The 18,494-nt window shown below is 40.4% G+C and overlaps 1 protein-coding gene across 4 annotated transcripts in view; it reads right to left on the bottom strand.

Annotated features, from left to right (window-relative positions):
• The window catches only part of LMBR1 (limb development membrane protein 1), a 154,667-nt gene that overhangs the window by 26,440 nt on the left and 109,733 nt on the right, over positions 1-18,494 (bottom strand). For all 4 annotated transcript variants that reach the window (XM_077808371.1, XM_077808375.1, XM_077808372.1 and 1 more), the window contains 4 exons: positions 14,354-14,480; positions 13,747-13,815; positions 12,013-12,077; positions 10,292-10,364 (listed from right to left, as the gene is read on the bottom strand). In XM_077808371.1, the coding sequence (XP_077664497.1) occupies positions 10,292-10,364; positions 12,013-12,077; positions 13,747-13,815; positions 14,354-14,480 (334 nt within the window). The remainder of the gene's footprint in view (positions 1-10,291; positions 10,365-12,012; positions 12,078-13,746; positions 13,816-14,353; positions 14,481-18,494) is intronic.

The raw sequence follows: 18,494 nt of genomic DNA, 5'->3' as shown, positions 1-18,494 counted from the left end.
AAGTATCTTGTCTACTCCATCCAGAATTTGGTATGTCTTTATGAGTCACTCCTCATTCCTTTTCAAAAGGAGAATGTTTCCTATCTAACACTATTAAAGAGTCCCAATAGAAATCATGATTCTCTGTGTGGTATCCTACAGAAACAAAGGCGTGACTCAAGCTGCTTAAAGTGACACTGGACTGAAGTTGTGGTGGCACAGGTGGTCTGCATTGAGTACTTTGCTGAAGCACCCTTAACGGCAATCAGAACTATACACAACTTTCCAAACAGAAAAGGAGGACTTGTGGCACCTGAGAGACGAACAAATTTATTTGAGCATAAGCTTTCGTGAGCTACAGCTCATTTCTTCGGATGCATTCAGTGGAAAATACAGAGGAGAGATTTATATACATAGAGAACATGAAACAATGGGTGTTACCATACACACTGTAACCAGAGTGATCACTAAAGGTGAGCTATTACCAGCAGGAGAGCGGGGGGGTGGCGGGGGGGAAACCTTTTGTAGTGATAATCAAGGTGGGCCATTTCCAGCAGTTGACAAGAACGTCTGAGGAACAGTGGGGAGTGGGAGGGGAGGGAAGGGGATAAACATGGGGAAATAGTTTTACTTTGTGTAATGACCCATCCACTTCCAGTCTCTGTTCAAGCTTAAGTTAATTGTATCCAGTTTGCAAATTAATTCCAATTCAGCAGTCTCTCGTTGGAGTCTGTTTTTGAAGTTTTTTTGTTGAAGTATTGCCACTTTTAGGTCTTCTCCATGGATCCAGATGATGAACTAGTGATGGCTAATGGCGTTCTGTTATTTTCTTTGTTGGGCCTGTCCTGTAGCTATGGGTACCCGCATGGCCCCACAGTGTGGCAACATTTTTATGGCTGACTTAGAACAACGCTTCCTCAGCTCTCGTCCTCTAATGCCCCTACTCTACTTGCGCTACACTGATGACATCTTCATCATCTGGACCCATGGAAAAGAAGCCCTTGAGGAATTCCACCATGATTTCAACAATTTCCATCCCACCATCAACCTCAGCCTGGACCAGTCCACACAAGAGATCCACTTCCTGGACACGACAGTGCTAATAAGCGATGGTCACATAAACACCACCCTATACCGGAAACCTACTGACCGCTATTCCTACCTACATGCCTCCAGCTTTCACCCTGACCACACCACACGATCCATTGTCTACAGCCAAGCTCCACAATACAACCGCATTTGCTCCAACCCCTCAGACAGAGACAAACACCTACAAGATCTCTATCAAGCATTCTTACAACTACAATACCCACCTGCGGAAATGAAGAAACAGATTGACAGAGCCAGAAGAATTCCCAGAAGTCACCTACTACAGGACAGGCCCAACAAAGAAAATAACAGAACGCCACTAGCCGTCACCTTCAGCCCCCAACTAAAACCTCTCCAACACATCTTCAAGGATCTACAACCTATCCTGAAGGATGACCCATCACTCTCACAGATCTTGGGAGACAGGCCAGTCCTTGCTTACAGACAGCCCCCAACCTAAAGCAAATACCTACAAGCAACTATACCCCGCACAACAGAACCACTAACCCAGGAACCTATCCTTGCAACAAAGCCTGTTGCCAACTGTGCCCACATATCTATTTAGGGGACACCATCATAGGGCCTAATCACATCAGCCACAATATCAGAGGCTCGTTCACCTGCACATCTACCAATGTGATATATGCCATCATGTGCCAGCAATGCCCCTCTGCCATGTACATTGGTCAAACTGAACAGTCTCTAGTAAAAGACTAAATGGACACAAATCAGACGTCAAGAATTATAACATTCAAAAACCAGTTGGAGAACACTTCAATCTCTCTGGTCACTCGATTACAGACCTAAAAGTGGCAATACTTCAACAAAAAAACTTCAAAAACAGACTCCAACGAGAGACTGCTGAATTGGAATTAATTTGCAAACTGGATACAATTAACTTAGGCTTGAATAGAGACTGGGAGTGGATGGGTCATTACACAAAGTAAAACTATTTCCCCATGTTTATTTCCCCCTCTCCACTGTTCCTCAGACTTTCTTGTCAACTGCTGGAAATGGCTCACCTTGATTATCACTACAAAAGGTTTCCCCCCTGCCGCACCCCGCTCTCCTGCTGGTAATAGCTCATCTTAAGTGATCACTCTGGTTACAGTGTGTATGGTAACACCCATTGTTTCATGTTCTCTATGTATAAACATCTCCCCACTGTATTTTCCACTGAATGCATCCGATGAAGTGAGCTGTAGCTCACGAAAGCCTATGCTCAAATAAATTTGTTAGTCTCTAAGGTGCCACAAGTACTCCTTTTCTTTTTGCGAATACAGACTAACACGGCTGCTGCTCTGAAACATTCCAAATGCAACCTCACTAGTTTTATACATACTATTCAGGTTCTTATACCATGAGCACTGTGGTATCTCATGTCTTGTGAGGACACAATCTCAAAACACACTGACCTTTTTTATTACAGAATATTGATATGGCTTAATTTCAATATGGTTAAACATTTATCCAAATATGTGTTTCAACCAGTAATTTTCTGCTGGAACAAGTTTATCTTCTGTTTTAAATTAACATGCTTAAGTTTTGTATCTACTGCTAGATACAAATTTAAAAACCTTTTCTTCCTTAGCAAGAAGCCCAATTCTATCCTTGCATATGCATAAACTCCCACTGACATGACTGAGAGTTACACGAGTGTATCTGGAAGTCACACTGAACCCATAAAAAGCCTAGTGATAGGGGCTGAACAATAAATAAGACCTGTAAAAGGTATTTAGTACAAATCTGTCTTCTCTTTATTCTAGATTTCCTGAATTATGTGGATCATAAGAATCTAATTTCTCATGTTTCCAATCCACTTTCTAAAAATAAATCTAAGTTTTTAAATTTATAATGGCCTTTAGTTTCGTAAGGTTTTATTTTGCTGTATGCTCTTGAAGTGGAGAGATAGCAGGGGGAGAGATAGCTCAGTGGTTTGAGCATTGGCCTGCTAAACCCAGGGTTGTGAGTTCAATCCTTGAGGGAGCTATTTAGGGATCTGGGGCAAAAATTGGGGATTGGTCCTGCTTTGAGCAGGGGATTGGACTAGATGACCTCCTGAGGTCCCTTCCAACCCTGATATTCTAGGATTCTAAGTGTTAGTTTGAGAGGTCTAAAACATTGTCTGATTCTCTTGTAAGGTACCAGACTTACAGAATAACTTCTATTCAGTTAACAAGTACTTTTAGTGTGAAATCCTGGCTCCAATGAAGTCAACAGCAAAATTCTGACTTTAAGGCTGAAATTCAGGCCCCATTAATTTTTTGTACAAAAGTTAAAATTACCACTTGATACTTTTCTTTCATTGCAATGTACTTGGAGATCATTGGGAACAACCTCTATTCAAAAGCTATGTATTTTTATTTTTTTAATACAGAATTTTAAGGCTCAAACACAACTTCCAGTGACATCAAAGGGAGTCTTTCCAACGTCCATGGTAGCTGCATTACACCCTTAATATTTACCCTGATAGAAAATAGGAGTCATTCATGTGACACAGCTCTTGTAATTTTTCCTTAAAAGTGATGGCAAGTAACTGGTTATTCTACAGAAGAATCATATTTTACAAAGGAGACAGTAAGGCAAAGTTTTAGATCAGTCAAAATACCATTTGATGAGGATGCAGCTAAATACTTAAAGCTCTACAACATATTAATTTATTTCAAACATGCACAAAGTTCAATGTCAGCATTGTCTAGCCAATAAATCAAATTTGTAGACAAAACTTGTTTGGACTAGTTATGAAAAATTAGAAGGGATTCTCCAAGAAAACCACAAAGCAGCTCATTTAAGGTCAATTTAACAGTATTATTCTGTTTTTCTTCCAGCCCCAACGTAAGATTTCAGTACCTCAAAGGAAACTGTAAGAGTATCTATTTGCATTCCCCCTAGGTGATTGGCAGTTCAACACCAATTAGTTCAAAATTACACTGTTACTAGCGTGGAATAAAAACACCACCTTTCATCTTTCTTACATAGGTAAGGATCCTTCAGAGCCAATAACTTTGATCACGTAAGTATTTTTGATCCTGCTCCACCCGTCTCTTTGGATTCAGGAAAACTAACAGCTAAAGGCAACTTTTTTTTTCCTCTTAATATAAAAAAAAAAGTCCCAGCTTTATTCTTTTTCTGTACAAGTGATGTGGGTATTGAAACATTATATGCTGGAAACAGAAACACTTTCCCAGTATCTCTTCAACAACTAAAAATGTTAGGGTAGATATCAGAATTGTCAAACTTTTTTTTCCCTATGACTTCTGGCTGTTCATTAATGAGACATATAAGTTTACTTGTAAGAAGGTATAAAGGAATTAATATTCATAATTCATAATTAAAATTGTGTAATACTACAATTAGATATTTTAAAAATATGGAAGGATTTATGGAAAATTTAGTCTACTGCAACTTAGTCGCAAACACTTCAATTTGTAACACTTATGGAGTATATTTTTCAGAACACTTTTTATTGCTTCACTGATTAACTAACTAGGATGCTTACTTAGATTAAATCCATTAATTGGGAAAGTACGCTTAATATTACCACTAGTAAGGCTGCTGAAGAGCTGCTGTGTCATAGTTACTGCAAGTCTACATTATAATGCATTATCTCAGGTATTTGTTACTGCAACAAAAGCAAATTCACTTAGGCAGTCTCAGTGGTATATCTGAAAATCACAAATTTTGATCTCCAGTGTCCAAGAGTCAAATTTTACAATGCTACAATCAGCATAGCAGCTTACCATATACACCACTTTTATAAAAGAAAAAATCATGTGGTAAAGGTGAGTTACTAAACAAAACACATTTTTTGAAACAGACCTAGAAGAATTTCCCTGCAATCTTGTCTTGGAACCAAAAGTGCACATGCTTTAAGGAATTATAATTAGTATAACTGAAGTTGTTTAAAATGAAAATAATTCTTTTTGTTCAAAAACTAAGAATATTTTGTTTAAATTCATTGCTGTGATTTTAAGATCCAATTCCCCAACACTAAAAACCTTGTAAAAAAAACTTTTAAAAATAGAGAGTTTCTTTTCTTCTATTTGTAAGTATTAAGATACCTTTGTAAGGCAAAAACAAAGCTTCCACAATCTCTAGCACTTGCCACACAAATGAGGTTTCTATCTAAATTGTACTTTAAATGAAGTATGGCAAAAAAATTAAGAATGAAAAATTGCTTGCTTTATATAAAAATCTCTCCACCCAAACCCTATTTCCGTGCTCACACTTGAGCTACTGGCTCAGCGAAATTCATCCATTTTCACTGGTACTTCCATCATCGTATTCTTTCTACTACATTAATTTAATATTTCGTAAGTATATTTAGTGCAATTAATTTCCCCACAATCTGAAAGATAATTGGTGTACAATATGTCACTTTTGATCCTACTTATACACAGTAAAAACTCAGTGTTACTGGATTATAATATTACCACTTGTACAGTGGTGGGAAATCCTCATTCCATTCAATTAATGAAGTTTTTGCTCACTGATCACTTTACTTGTGGCTATAAGGTGGTTTTTCTTATCTCTACTGAAAGGACATTACTACTTCTTGACTTTTCCCCAAAATATCAATACAAGCTCCTATAAATATAATTTTCCTTACAACCCTTATCAGTTATAATGCAGTTTTTACTGTGACTTTTTATTACATCACTGAGCTGTCTTTTTTGAAGACTGTGTAGGTGTTATCTGATTGGCACCAAAAATATGCTTGGCACTGGACACTATGCAAAAATAAAGACAGTACCTATTCTAAAAAGCTTACAGTCCAAAGCACACAATGATGGAAATGATTTAGGAGTGGTTTGTTTTTAAATTATAAACTTCTTCTGGGCCTCACAAATAACCTCTAATCGGCACCTGAATTAAGTTGTATTAATTTTCCCTTACTTTTTATTATATGCTGTGAATGTTTCTATAATATTTAGATTATACTTGGAGAGTAAGCAACTACAAACAGGGACTAGACCTGCTTCTGTACCTGTATAACATCTACCATGTATTGGACACTGCTGGGAACAGATAATACGAACAAATAATCATTTATAATATAGTTGCACAGCCTTGTGAGCAGGAGAAAACCAACATCCAAAATATCATTTTTAGCCTTCCTATTATATTCTCTTGGTGAATAGTTGATGTTATTCTAAGCAAACTGTAATGAATACTTGAACAACTAAAAGGCCATTTCTCCATAAAGTTTCTGTACATACCATAAACATTTTCATGACAACATGAAATATTCAGCAACAAACATTTTACAGTTACTAGCGAACATCAAACACCAAGAACAATTATAATTACCCCATCATAGCTTCAAAGAGATTCACTGAACACACCTTTGTGTGTTATGGGTCTAAAAAGCTCATCTATGCAGCAGCTGCTGTAAACACTATAGTACAGCAGTATACTCTAAACCTGCCTGAAATGCCTATGCAGACATATGGGTACTGCAATGTGATCAGAAGGCCAGTAATCTCAGCTATTTTGGACCAGGATGGGGAGTGAATTCCTAAATTCCATAAAAGGAAAAGAGTTCAGAAACAGAGTATCCCCATAATTCAATCTATGAATTGCCCTTTGGAACTGACGGCATGTCCACACTACCCTCCTTCTGTCGGTGGTGTGCTTCCTCATCAGCTGTGCTTCCGATGACTTAAGAGGGGCAGTGGGGGCGGGGGGAAAGAGATTGGACTCTCAGCTCCCTGCTGGGAGCCTGGCTGTCCCCAGGCTTTCGGCTCCTGCTCCCTGCTCGGAGCCCAGCAGCTGCCCCCCAGCCCTCGGGTCCCCACTCAGGAAGCCCAGCTGGATGGGCAGCCTCCCAGGCTGTTGGCTCCCCACTGGGAGCCCAGCTGCACCCAGCAGTGAACTCCATGCCCAGAAACTGGGTGGCTTCCAGGTTCCCAGTGGGGAGCGGAGAGCCGAAAGCCCAGGGAGAGGTGAGGAGGGGAGGAAGGGAGTCCTGCCCCTGGCGGGGAGATCCTCCGGGGCGTGGGTAGTTGGGAGTCTCAGTACAACCAGGCTCCCAGTGAGGGACAGGGAGCCCATAGTCTGGACAGCACCCAGGCTCCCTGCAGGAAGCAGGAAGCCAGGACCCCGAGGGGCAGCACGACTCCCCCTGGGGAGCAGGGAGCCCAGCCGGCCTGAGTAGCCTGACTCAGAGCATGGAGCCTGGGCAGCAACCTGGCTGGGAGCTGGCGCCGGGCTTTCTTGTCAATTTCACTTGACGAAAATGGCAGCCAACAGCCAATACAAGAAACCCGCAGTGTCTACATGGACACTACATCACCCTAACTACACCAACATAAGCCCTATGCCTGTCATGGAGGTAGAGTTATTATGTCGGTGTAGTAGGGCGTTTACATCGATGGGAGCCAGGTTGTACTCACAATACTACCCACAATACTTTTATTCCAAGCATTTAAATATGCATATTATTAAACATTAAAATAGCAGTTATCTAGTCCAAATTGGCTTGTACCTTTATTATAGTCCTGTTCACTTATGCTAAGTATTCCGTATCACCTTGCATTAGCTGAAGTAAACTTTGGTTTAAGTAGATAGGAAAACTGTCAACATAATGATATACAATTGTTTCCTCATAGCAAGAGAAAAGGTGTTACCCTCACAAATCTATCCATCCTGGCACAGGCCTAGAAGGTATCTTCATGCCTCTTAGTATGTGGAATGTATGAGTTTTCGAACAAAAGATAAAGGGTACACCTTGGTACCAGAAACAAACAAGGTAAAAAGTTGATTAATTGAATCCAGTTTCAGGTGAGGTATATAGTACCTTTTACTGGTAAACATGTGTAAGCAGAGTCCAAATGAGCTCTCCCCGACATCTAGTGATGAACTGAGGAAGGGGACTTCAGGAGCCAACCTTGTTTGCATGGGCACACCCACCATGCTGAGGGGCTCAGCATGATGGAGCTGTTTTCCCAAATGATCACTTTTGGCTGGTGTTGGATCAAAAGTCACTTTGCTGTTGGGGCAAAGGTACTAAAGTGTTGTTATTCTTGTTGTGTGAATCAAGGGAAGCTGAACTATGCTTAGCATACCCTGATTGTGGGACTAACCCTCAACTAAATTGCACGTGGTAGGCAGAGGATATGGGTGCCAAAGCCCAATGGAGTTGACAGAGGGTGCGGACAGGTACTTGTACCTGATGGTGTGGGCCCCACCTAAAGGTCCTAGACACCATTTGATCATTTCTCTCTCCACTGTGTAACAACAGAGAGGATTAAGACTCAACTGAGAGTCTTGTTGCACACCAATAGAACTGAAATCATGGATAAGCTGCCTAAGCATTAGATCTGCTTTGGGACAGTGTCTCTGATGCAAGAAACTGCCCAGTCTGCACTAGCAATGAGGTTTTCCCATTAACAGCTGAAATCACAAAGTTGACATCACTGAGAGCTGTGTTAAGTGTCAAGACGTTCCAGAACAGCAGAGAGTGGGAGATGAGCTCACACAGATGCACCTCTGAACTCTGGGTCGTCCCGGACCAAGGACAACAACTGGGAGTGCAGTGTGGTGGAGGGAGAAAAGGGCATTTTTTAGTTGCTGGACTTAATAACCTGAGTCAAAGGGACATTGCCCAACCTACTCTCGGGTGGGTCTTTTGTTTATGGCTTTATGTTTATGAATCCTGCTTGTGGCGTTTTCCCAAATTAATGCCAGGTTACTTCCCTCCTTTTATTAGAAATTCCTATTTTACACTCGGACTCTGTGCTTGAAAAAGGGGAAGTGTTGCCTCGGAGACACCCAAAGGGTGGTGTGTAATTCTCCCAGGTTAATGAGTGGGGGATCGAGCCGGTTTTGTGTTGTACCATTGAAAAGGAACCCCTAGATACTGAACCCAGCCCTTGTTGCTGCCGACTACAACTGGCAGAAGGGTTGCACGAGTAAGGTATAAAAAGAGGACTAAGAACATAACTTTGGGGAGCACATCTTCTGCGTAAGGTGAATGCAATATCGCTACACAGGACTGCTCTTTAGAAACTGGTATCCTATAGAACCTTTTCTTGTACCATACTAATAAACCAGACAGAAACTGATTATTTGGTCTCGAGCATACTGTATAACGAACCGAAGTGTGGTCAACCAATTCATTATACAATTTATCAACACCTTGGAGAAGACGGTAGCACTGCATGTCCCAAACAGAAAACAACAAGGGGACAAGGGAATGTAGAGTGAAGACTGAAGGTAAGAATGCAGGGAAATAGGGCAAGAGAAATGTCAGTGAGGGCAGAAGACTGAAGGGAAATGGAGGAAAACTCCAGTAGAGCAGAGTTTGCGGGAAGGCGTTGACAGGAAGTTGGCAGGAGAGGAAGATAATAAAGCCTCCCATGAGTGATTAGAGTGAGACACCAGCAGGCTGGGTGCAGAACCTACGTATAAGGGCTTTTTTCCACTCTGAAAATGGTCACACAAGTTGGGGATGTATCACAGGGTTAAAAACAGATCAATTAAAAAGGTAAACCTTCAAAAAATTTTAAAAAATCATGCTTTTTAATAGACTCAACTTTTTTTGAAATCTTAGTGTTTGCAACATTATACAGATGCACTTCACCAATAACTGTTTATGAAGAGCTTTGAGATCACATGAAAGACACAGCCGAGGAGCAAAGTTACACTAAAAAGCATGAACTACTTAAAACTTTCTGAACCTACTGTAATGGATTACTTTAAAATTCTCTGTTGGGAGACTCTGGATTGTGGAAAGCTGCTCTGGTATGTAAAATTTAAGCTAATAATTCATTAAAAAATAAATTAAGGATCACCAAGTGAGCACTCATCTCCTAAACTGACAAAATGCAGAAATCCTTCCTCTTTACAGTACCCAGTATCTTATTAGTAACTGGATTCCTCTCCAAATTAGACTAAGGATTTACTTATAGCGTTTTAGAAATATGTTTGATTGTAGTGGCAAAACAATTGACTTGTTGCCAATTAGTCTGAGCCTTCACATCACAGACAGACTTCCTGAACATGATCAGAAAACCACCAATAACAGATATTATAAAATAAAACAGGGAGGATCCTCATGGTTCTGTGCAAGTAGGGGCATGGAATAGTTTAGATGAGTGAAAGCCTACAGCTTCCAAGGACAAGGTAAGAGATCCTACTTATTTTATGGTGAAATGAATGCTCAAGACCAGGAAGTGCTGTTTTTCTTTGGTTTAAATATTATATTACACAACACATGTACCGTTTAGTCTCCTCTGGATTGCTTCTTCCTCTAAGGTGATGATGTATATCTGTTCATCCAGGTCTTCAAGGATCTGAAATTAGAAATGCAAATGCTAATTGATAAACACATTCATTTAAATGGATATCTTGCTTGCCAGAATTTATGAGTCTACTTTTTGGATTAAAGCTACTTTTGAAGAAAATATAAACATTACTGGTACAAGAAGGCTGCATAAAATATTATCACATTGTCTATGATTAAAGATACTCAGAACTCTAATTATAATCACATGGTTAACTTTCCCATAACTTTCCTTTTGGTCTAAAACCTTGATTAGTCTCAGTCCAAAGGAATAGGGAGGGGGAAGGGGGGTTAAGAGGAGTTTAAGCTAAATTCAGTCATTTAAGTTACACCAAAAATATTTTTTTAATCATTTTGTGCACAAAAAAATCAAAAATGGCTGACAACTTATCAAACTTCACATTTGACTAGACTACAAAAAGGAAGAATTGCAGAGTTTGTAAAAACAATTACTGTAAAGTTTACATGACAAAACAGTTTTCACAGAGTCCGACATTTCAAATGGCAAAATTGCCAGTGAAGTTGTGAAAAAGCATGTAATTTTAGTGACGTTGTTAGGTTTTGTGTATCTACAGAGCACTTGAGCTTAAAAAACTTAATAGGTGTGGAAATGCTTTATGCTCTCCAATGTCACAAGTAGGGTTTTACCAGTCATTTTATTCCCAAAAATACTGGGCAATGAAATGGAAAAAAATTAATGCTCTCACACAGTCATCTCCATGCCTTCTTTCATGCGGAACTCATGTATAGAATAAGCTTCCCTGAATTCACACATAAGGCCACTACCACATCCACATATAAGTCCCTCTTACAAATTCATTTCTGCCATACTGCCTACAGTGAACCAAGTTCCCTAGTACATAAGTTCTCTGTTGTTTTTCCCCTCCCAAACCTCTCTCATTTGATCTTCGACTATGAGCACCTCAAACCAGGGACCAGCCTTTTTAAGTGTTTGGAAAGTATCTAACACACAGTTGGCATTACCGCAAATAAAAAATATCAATAATGTAGTGTTTAATTCAACCATATTGTATACAATATATTAAGCTAGTCAGTTAAGTTGGAAAAAACAAATACCACCAGAGAAAATTTTTATGAAGAGCACAGATATGATGCTATGAAACCAAGATGTTCTATTTCTTACCTATTCAATATTTCTATACTAAATTATGAAAACTTAGTGGAATTAGACAGCAAAGTTACTATCCACGTATATATGACTGCATAAATTCAGTGATTCTAGAATAAGTAATTACATATGATTTACAGAATTGGGCATTATAAATTAAAATAGACATTTAAAAACAAAAACATGAAAAATATTCTACAATCAATCCCAATAGGAGCAACTCAGGCCCTGATTCTACAAAGACTTATGTAAATGCTTAATTTTAAGCATATTAGTAGTCACTTGATTACTAAAGTTAAGCACATGTATAAATCTTTGCTAGACTGGGGCCACATTGTGTAAAACATAGGGCATTGGTTTTAAAGTGCAGATACCAGAAAGTTTTGCAATCCAGTAGCACAATCAATTATCATTGTTTAATATGTGAAAGCAATGTATTTTGCAAAAAGAAATTTGTCTGAATATGGCTATGGTACTGTACCTTCTATTTTAAAATATTGTCAAAAGTGTAGAAATACATTGTACTTACTGTTGGCTTCACCAGCAACTGACCCATCACTGTAAACATTCGTGAAAGCCCCACTGGCGTGCATACTGTGGAGGAAAAGATATAAATAACCTTGATTAGAAAATGCACAGCAATTATATCTACATTATGAACATATTCTTACTTATAACTGAATATTCTTCTTTTTCAGCTACATTTTGGTTAGACCTCTGTACTCCACCATCACACTAGAAATATCAGGTTTCACGGAATATTGAACAATCCCCTGGGCCTGGTTCTGAGATTATAAACTGGTGATCCAAAACTTTTTACCAGCATGGAGTAGAATGTAATCAAAGATCCCTTCATTTGTTTAAGCTGGCTACTCTTTACATATCTGCTGCCATATACTTTGAATAAATGGTTAACTGCGGCTTTACACAAATACATAAATGTAGTTTTGCTTCCTATCTTATTAAGCTGATAACAGCTTCAGTAAATTTCTTACAAATTTTTAAAACCACCTCTCATTTAATACACTACTAATGAAGACATTACCACCAAAAAGCATTTTAAAACAACAAGTTAGGTGGTTCTCAAGAATGGCGTTTTCACACATTTTGGTAGGTATCTCCATTTGCTGCCAGTTGTAACAAATCTCCAGTACTGAAAGGTCATGAAGAACACCTTTGCCTTCAAACAGTGTATGTATGTGGGAGATGGTGGAGGTGATGATTTGGAAAGTGGGAGAGGCGAAGACCTAAATGACGTTCATTATTAGAAAAGGCATTCTTGTTTAACAAGGAGTATCAGAAGAATGAAATGGGTTGTTCCTTTCCTTTTACACTCTATTTTTATTAAACAGTATTTCAGTACAAACCTTAAGAGTTATGTAAAAAATTTCAGACTTGGTGCCTAAAATCAGACAGCTAAATCCAAAGTTCTTCAGGTCTGATAAAGTGACAATTGCTGGCCCTGTCCTTTGTAGTGAGCCAATTACAGAATTCCCACAATGGCTGTACACTTTTTATCTAGAATTCAGACAAAACTCATGACAGTCAAAAGGAGAAGGCCACTCTCCCTTTCTTAGTAACTGCAGAGAAACATGGTTCAAATTATAAGGTAACTGTGGGCTCTCACTGGGATCTGTAGCTTTACATCACCATTCCTCCCCAAAGGGGGAGAGAGTCAAACTCTAAGTGGCCCTGGCCGATCAGAGGTAGTGACTGGATGTACAATAGTCAAATGATCCACCAGTAAGACTGGCCAGAACCCAGGTCACCATGGCCAGTGGGTCAGGGATTTTCCTTTCTGGGTACATAAGGAGACATTTCAGGCACAAAGGAGGGAGAACTGCCTAATGACTATTACATGAGATTGAGTTCTGGATCAATTCCTGTCCCTGACTTGTTGTGCAATGCTGGTTTTTTCCCGCACACTTTGTACAAATGTGGATACCTTGTAAGCAGCATGAGGATTAGTTCATTTCATTTGCAAATTGCTTTGAGGTTCTGAGGTCCTAAGATGAAAGATGTTAATTCTATTTGTTTACATATTTCAAGAACCAAAAGTTTGAGGTATAAGTTTTAAAGAGAAAAACCTGCATGGGAACACAAATTGAGAAAAAATCTAAGTGAAAAAAGCACATGGGAAAGTGTCATAATACCTCTAATTCACTCTTTTTTCATCCTCAAGTTATATGCAGTAAAGTAATCCTGAACCTCCTATGACCTAAAAATATTACTTTTCTTCTACAATAGTCCGAAAAATACTTACAGAGAAGTAATAAACATCCCATCAGCGATATACAGGAATATAAATAAGGGAGGTAGAATTCCCAAAGATCTGTAAAGGAAATTTTCAAGAGTGACAGCCTATTAAATATATGCTGTTTATGTTCTATTTGAATCTATTTACTAGTAGTTAGCAAACACTAAGAAAATTTACTTTTGAGTCTGACTGGCTTAAACTTAGATCTTTCCTTAAGTTAGAACAATTTAAGGAAATGACTTTTTCAGGATTGCACAATACGATTTTAAAAAGTAAATCAAGAATTAAGCAGTTTATAAAATTGTGGACAACAATCTCCTTGACACTTTAGGAAGAAAAGCCAAGTATCTTAAAAGCTACTTGAAGAACCTACTTCTAACATTAGGTATGTAGACACTCTGAACAAGAAAGCTGAATTTCCTCAGTTTGCCATAAGAATCATGTAAAAACACTAGCTGAATGCAAAAATCAAGTACTGATTGGGAATGGGTTACATTTGTTCAAAGTAAAAAAAATTAATGCAGTATGGGGATTTACTATAAATGAATTTTAATTGAAAACATCAACTTCTATGCTGTACACAGCTAAACTTATTTTTAAAAATATTCCATACCGTACAAAGACTCCATACTGGTAGCATCATTGTCAATGAGAGCTGACGCCACCCACACTATTCCAAAGATAAGCAGCCCAAGAAGAATAAGCATAACAAGTGTTTCCAAAATACGTGCTCTGATCCCCTAGGAAAAATAAAACATTTTCAATATATTTAAATATTCTGAACATAAGGCAAATTAAATAAGAATTATTATATAATTTCACACACATACATACATATACATTGTAAGAGCACATGCAAGATATTTTTACACACAATGGAAAAAGCATATAAGTGCTTATGCCTTCATACTGCCTAGACTAGCTTTTTTCCCTTAGAAAATTGTTTAAAATTATTTAAGCTTTACAGTTCTCATTAATCCCATCCTAGAAAGAATTTTTTATACCTTATGATTTTGCTAGGACAGTTTTAAAAGATGGATTACTTTTCTAATACTTTCAGCCAACAAAGTGGATTGGCAAATTTTTATCTATGATTCCAATCAAAGGAATGGAAAGCCAATTATGGCAAATAGCCAAATAGCCCAGCCAACATTAAACCCTGCACAGGTACAATGCACCAATCTACCTAAAATAGTCTTCAACTGTAATTGCTTCTGCATCATTCCTCACAGTCTACAGAGCCCTCAAGTGTACAGTTAGAGTACTACTCACTCTCTATCTAGCCACATATCGTTGCTGCAGTTACATCAGACTTCTAATGTGCCCAACATTGGGTGGAACACACTTCATCTTGAATAAACATGCACCACACAAGCATATAAAAAGATTTCTATGATACATACACGCACAAAGTGTAAAAGGCTGTATTAATGCATTGTTAAGTTCGCAAATTTAAACAAAATATACAAGAGAATACAATGAGCAGTCTACTCAATAATAAACGTTAGTATTACTGTGAGAACCTAAAATTTTTCTTCACACATCCCTAACATAATGTAAGTAGCCCTGCGATTACATTAACAGCTTTTATATTTAATTTTCTTGGGTTTCCTGAAGAAACCTTCTCCTTTGAGGATTTTCAATACAGGTCCCCCAGACTACCCTGTGGTCAGGGCCTGTCTGAGGATTCTGCCTTCTGTTGTGTGCACATGTGCACCCCAAGTGTGTGAACCTGTACTGAAAAATCTACTCTAAGAACTCTAGTTACCAGTGAAAAAGAAACAGCTACTCGCCTTCTGTAACCATTGTTTGAGATGTGTTGCATATATATATCCATTACACCATAAGTGTGCATGCGTCTTGCGCCCATGCCAAAGATTTCCCAAGCAGTACCCGTAGTGGCAGCCCCACACACATCCCAATTGCTTTGTGCTTCCAACTGAGAGTATAAAAGCTGGATCCATCCCACCACTCCTTCAGTTCCTTCGTGCAGGGATCCTAATGATAGACTACAATGAGTTGGGGAAGGAGGGTGGGTCATATAATAGACATGTGCAACATATCTCGAAGAAAACAGTTACAAGAAAGTGAGGAATCACTTCTTCGAGTATTTGTATATGTCCATTACGCCATAGGTGATTCCCAAGCCACTATTAATGGAGTTGCGGCTAGGAGTCTCATCACAAGAGTTTTTGTAGGAACACTTAAGAACCACATTGCTGCTCTGCACACATCTACAGTAGGGACATTGCCCACAAATGCCATGAAAGCAGGAGTGCTCTGACCAGGTCCAGTAAAAGATTTTACCTCACCCATCTTGTCTCTCTAATATTCTGGGACAAACGTGGCTACAACAACACTGCATACTAATAACTTCACAGATGACGAGCTATCTTTGGCAGCATAGCACATAACAATGTAGCTGGTATCCATTTAGAGCAGGGGCAGGCAAACTTTTTGGCCCGAGAGCCACATCGGGGTTGCAAAACTGTATGGAGGGCCGGGTAGGGAAGGCTGTGCCTCCCCAAACAGCCTGGCCCCCGCCCCCTATCTGACCCCTCCCACTTCCCGTCCCCTGACTGCCCCCCTCAGAACCTCCAACCACCCCCCTGCTCCTTGTCCCCTGAATGCCTCCTCCCAAGACCCCCCGACCCTAACCGCCCCTCCAGGACCCCACTCCCTATCCATCCCCCCCTGCTCCCTGACCGCCCCAACCCCTATCCACACTCCGCCCCCGACAGGCCCCCCAGGACTCCCATGCCTACCCAACCTCCCCCCCGTTCCCCGACCGCCTCCACCCCAGAACCTCTACCCCATCCAACTGACCCCCTGCCCCTTATCCAACGCCCCAGCCCCCTTACCATGCCGCTCAGAGCAGCATGTCTGGCAGCCCCACCACCTGGCCAGAGCCAGCCACACCACCGTGCTGCCCCGCAGGAGCTCGCAGCCCCGCCGCCCAGAGTGCTGCCCGGAGGGAGACAACCGGGGAGGGGCCGGGGGCTAGCCTCTCCGGCCGGGAGCTCAGGAGCTGGGCAGGATGGTCCCATGGGCCACATGTGGCCCGTGGGCCGTAGTTTGCCCACCTCTGATTTAGAGTGTCATTCAGCTGTAATAGGATGACCTTTCATTCAACCTGCATAGGATATGAAGAACTGGGAAGACATTCCAAAGGACTTTGCTCTGTCTAGGTAAAATGCTAAGGCTCAGCGCACATCTAAAGTATACAGCTTTTATTCATCCCTGTGAGCATGTGGCTTTTGAAAAAAGACCTACAAGTATATAGACTGATTCAGGTGGAAATCAGATACCATCGGGGGGTGGGGGGGGTGGGGAATCCTTACGTTGCAGCCTAGGCTGCACCTTGTCCGTGTAGAATATAATATATGGGGAATCTGTTACCAGTCATGCAAAAGTTCTCCCACTCTTCTAGCAGAACTGATGCCCACTGAGATGGCCACTTTTGCTAAGAGGTATAACAAAAAGCAGGAACCTAAGGGCTCAAATGGACGACCCACATAATGGCAGACAGGACTATATTTAAATCCAAAGGTGGAGCTGGACCCCTGACAGGTGAAACAGCCTAATTTAGGAATCTGATTGTCATAGGATTGGAGAGAACACTATTACCATAAATACATGGGTGAAAAGCTGAAACTGCTGCCAGGTGTGCCTTAATAGAACTAACTACCAGACCTGACTCTTTGAGATGTAAAAAATGATTCAAAGAATTCTAGACTTTGGGCTGTGTAGGAAAGTCACTGTGGCTAGCTGCCCAGATGGAGAAATGCTTCAATTTAAGAAGGTAAGTAACTCTTGTAGAAGGCTTCCAGCTATCAAGCAAGAGAGTCTGGACTGACACTGACCAGTGCCCCTCCTCTACGTTTAACCATGGATGAACCACATTGTGAGGTGTAGCACCTGAGATGCAACACTTGCCCGAGATTCTGGGATATCTAGTCTTTTCTTCATGGCAGACGCAAGGGTTCTTGGGTGGATAGCCTCTGCAGGTCCAAGCACAAGGCTGCCCTGTCCAGGCTGGAGCCATGAGGATTGTTCTGCCTCTTTCTTGCTTCAGCTTGAAAATAACATGGGGAAAGTGTGTCACACATACAGCAAGCCTATGTCTCACAGGAACAGCAAAGCATACAGGAAAGCAGCCTGTGACCTACTCTTGGACAGAACTGGGGACATTTTCTGTTTTGTTGAGCTGTGATCCACTGTCAAAAATTATCTTAACCAAAACATTAATCCTGTAACAGCTATATTGAGAAACTATTCACGATCCAGACTGAAGGACCTGCTCATGTGGTCTACCAAGCTATTCTGAACTCCCAGCAGGTGAGATGTCTTGATGGCCCTGAATGTGTGGCAGGAACTGTTGCCATGCTTGGAATATTGCATAAAATTCGAGAATGTTTATATATAACCTTGCCTCATGGGTGCCCCACAAGGCCTGAGCTTGAAATCACCCAAATGAGCTCTCCAACCCCATGGCTGAAGCATCTGTCATCAAAGTCATAGGAGGGAGAAATGGAGAGAATAATTTTTCCCCTCACATATTGTCCTGACTCATCCAACAATTCAGAGACAGTAACACCCTGTCTGGGATGAATACTAACTTGTCCAGTTTGTGAACATAAGCGTGGTAGATTGACTTGAGCCATGTCTGCATTCCCCAGAAGTGCAGCCTAGCGTGAGGGGTCACATATACAAGCAGCCATGTGACCTACGTGCCTGAGGCAATTCCTCACTGT

This window comes from Eretmochelys imbricata, chromosome 2 (genome assembly GCF_965152235.1).
Source record: "Eretmochelys imbricata isolate rEreImb1 chromosome 2, rEreImb1.hap1, whole genome shotgun sequence".
Lineage (NCBI taxonomy): Eukaryota > Metazoa > Chordata > Testudines > Cheloniidae > Eretmochelys > Eretmochelys imbricata.
The sequence above is the reverse complement of the archived record's forward strand: the minus strand, read 5'-3'. Positions and strand labels throughout refer to the sequence as shown.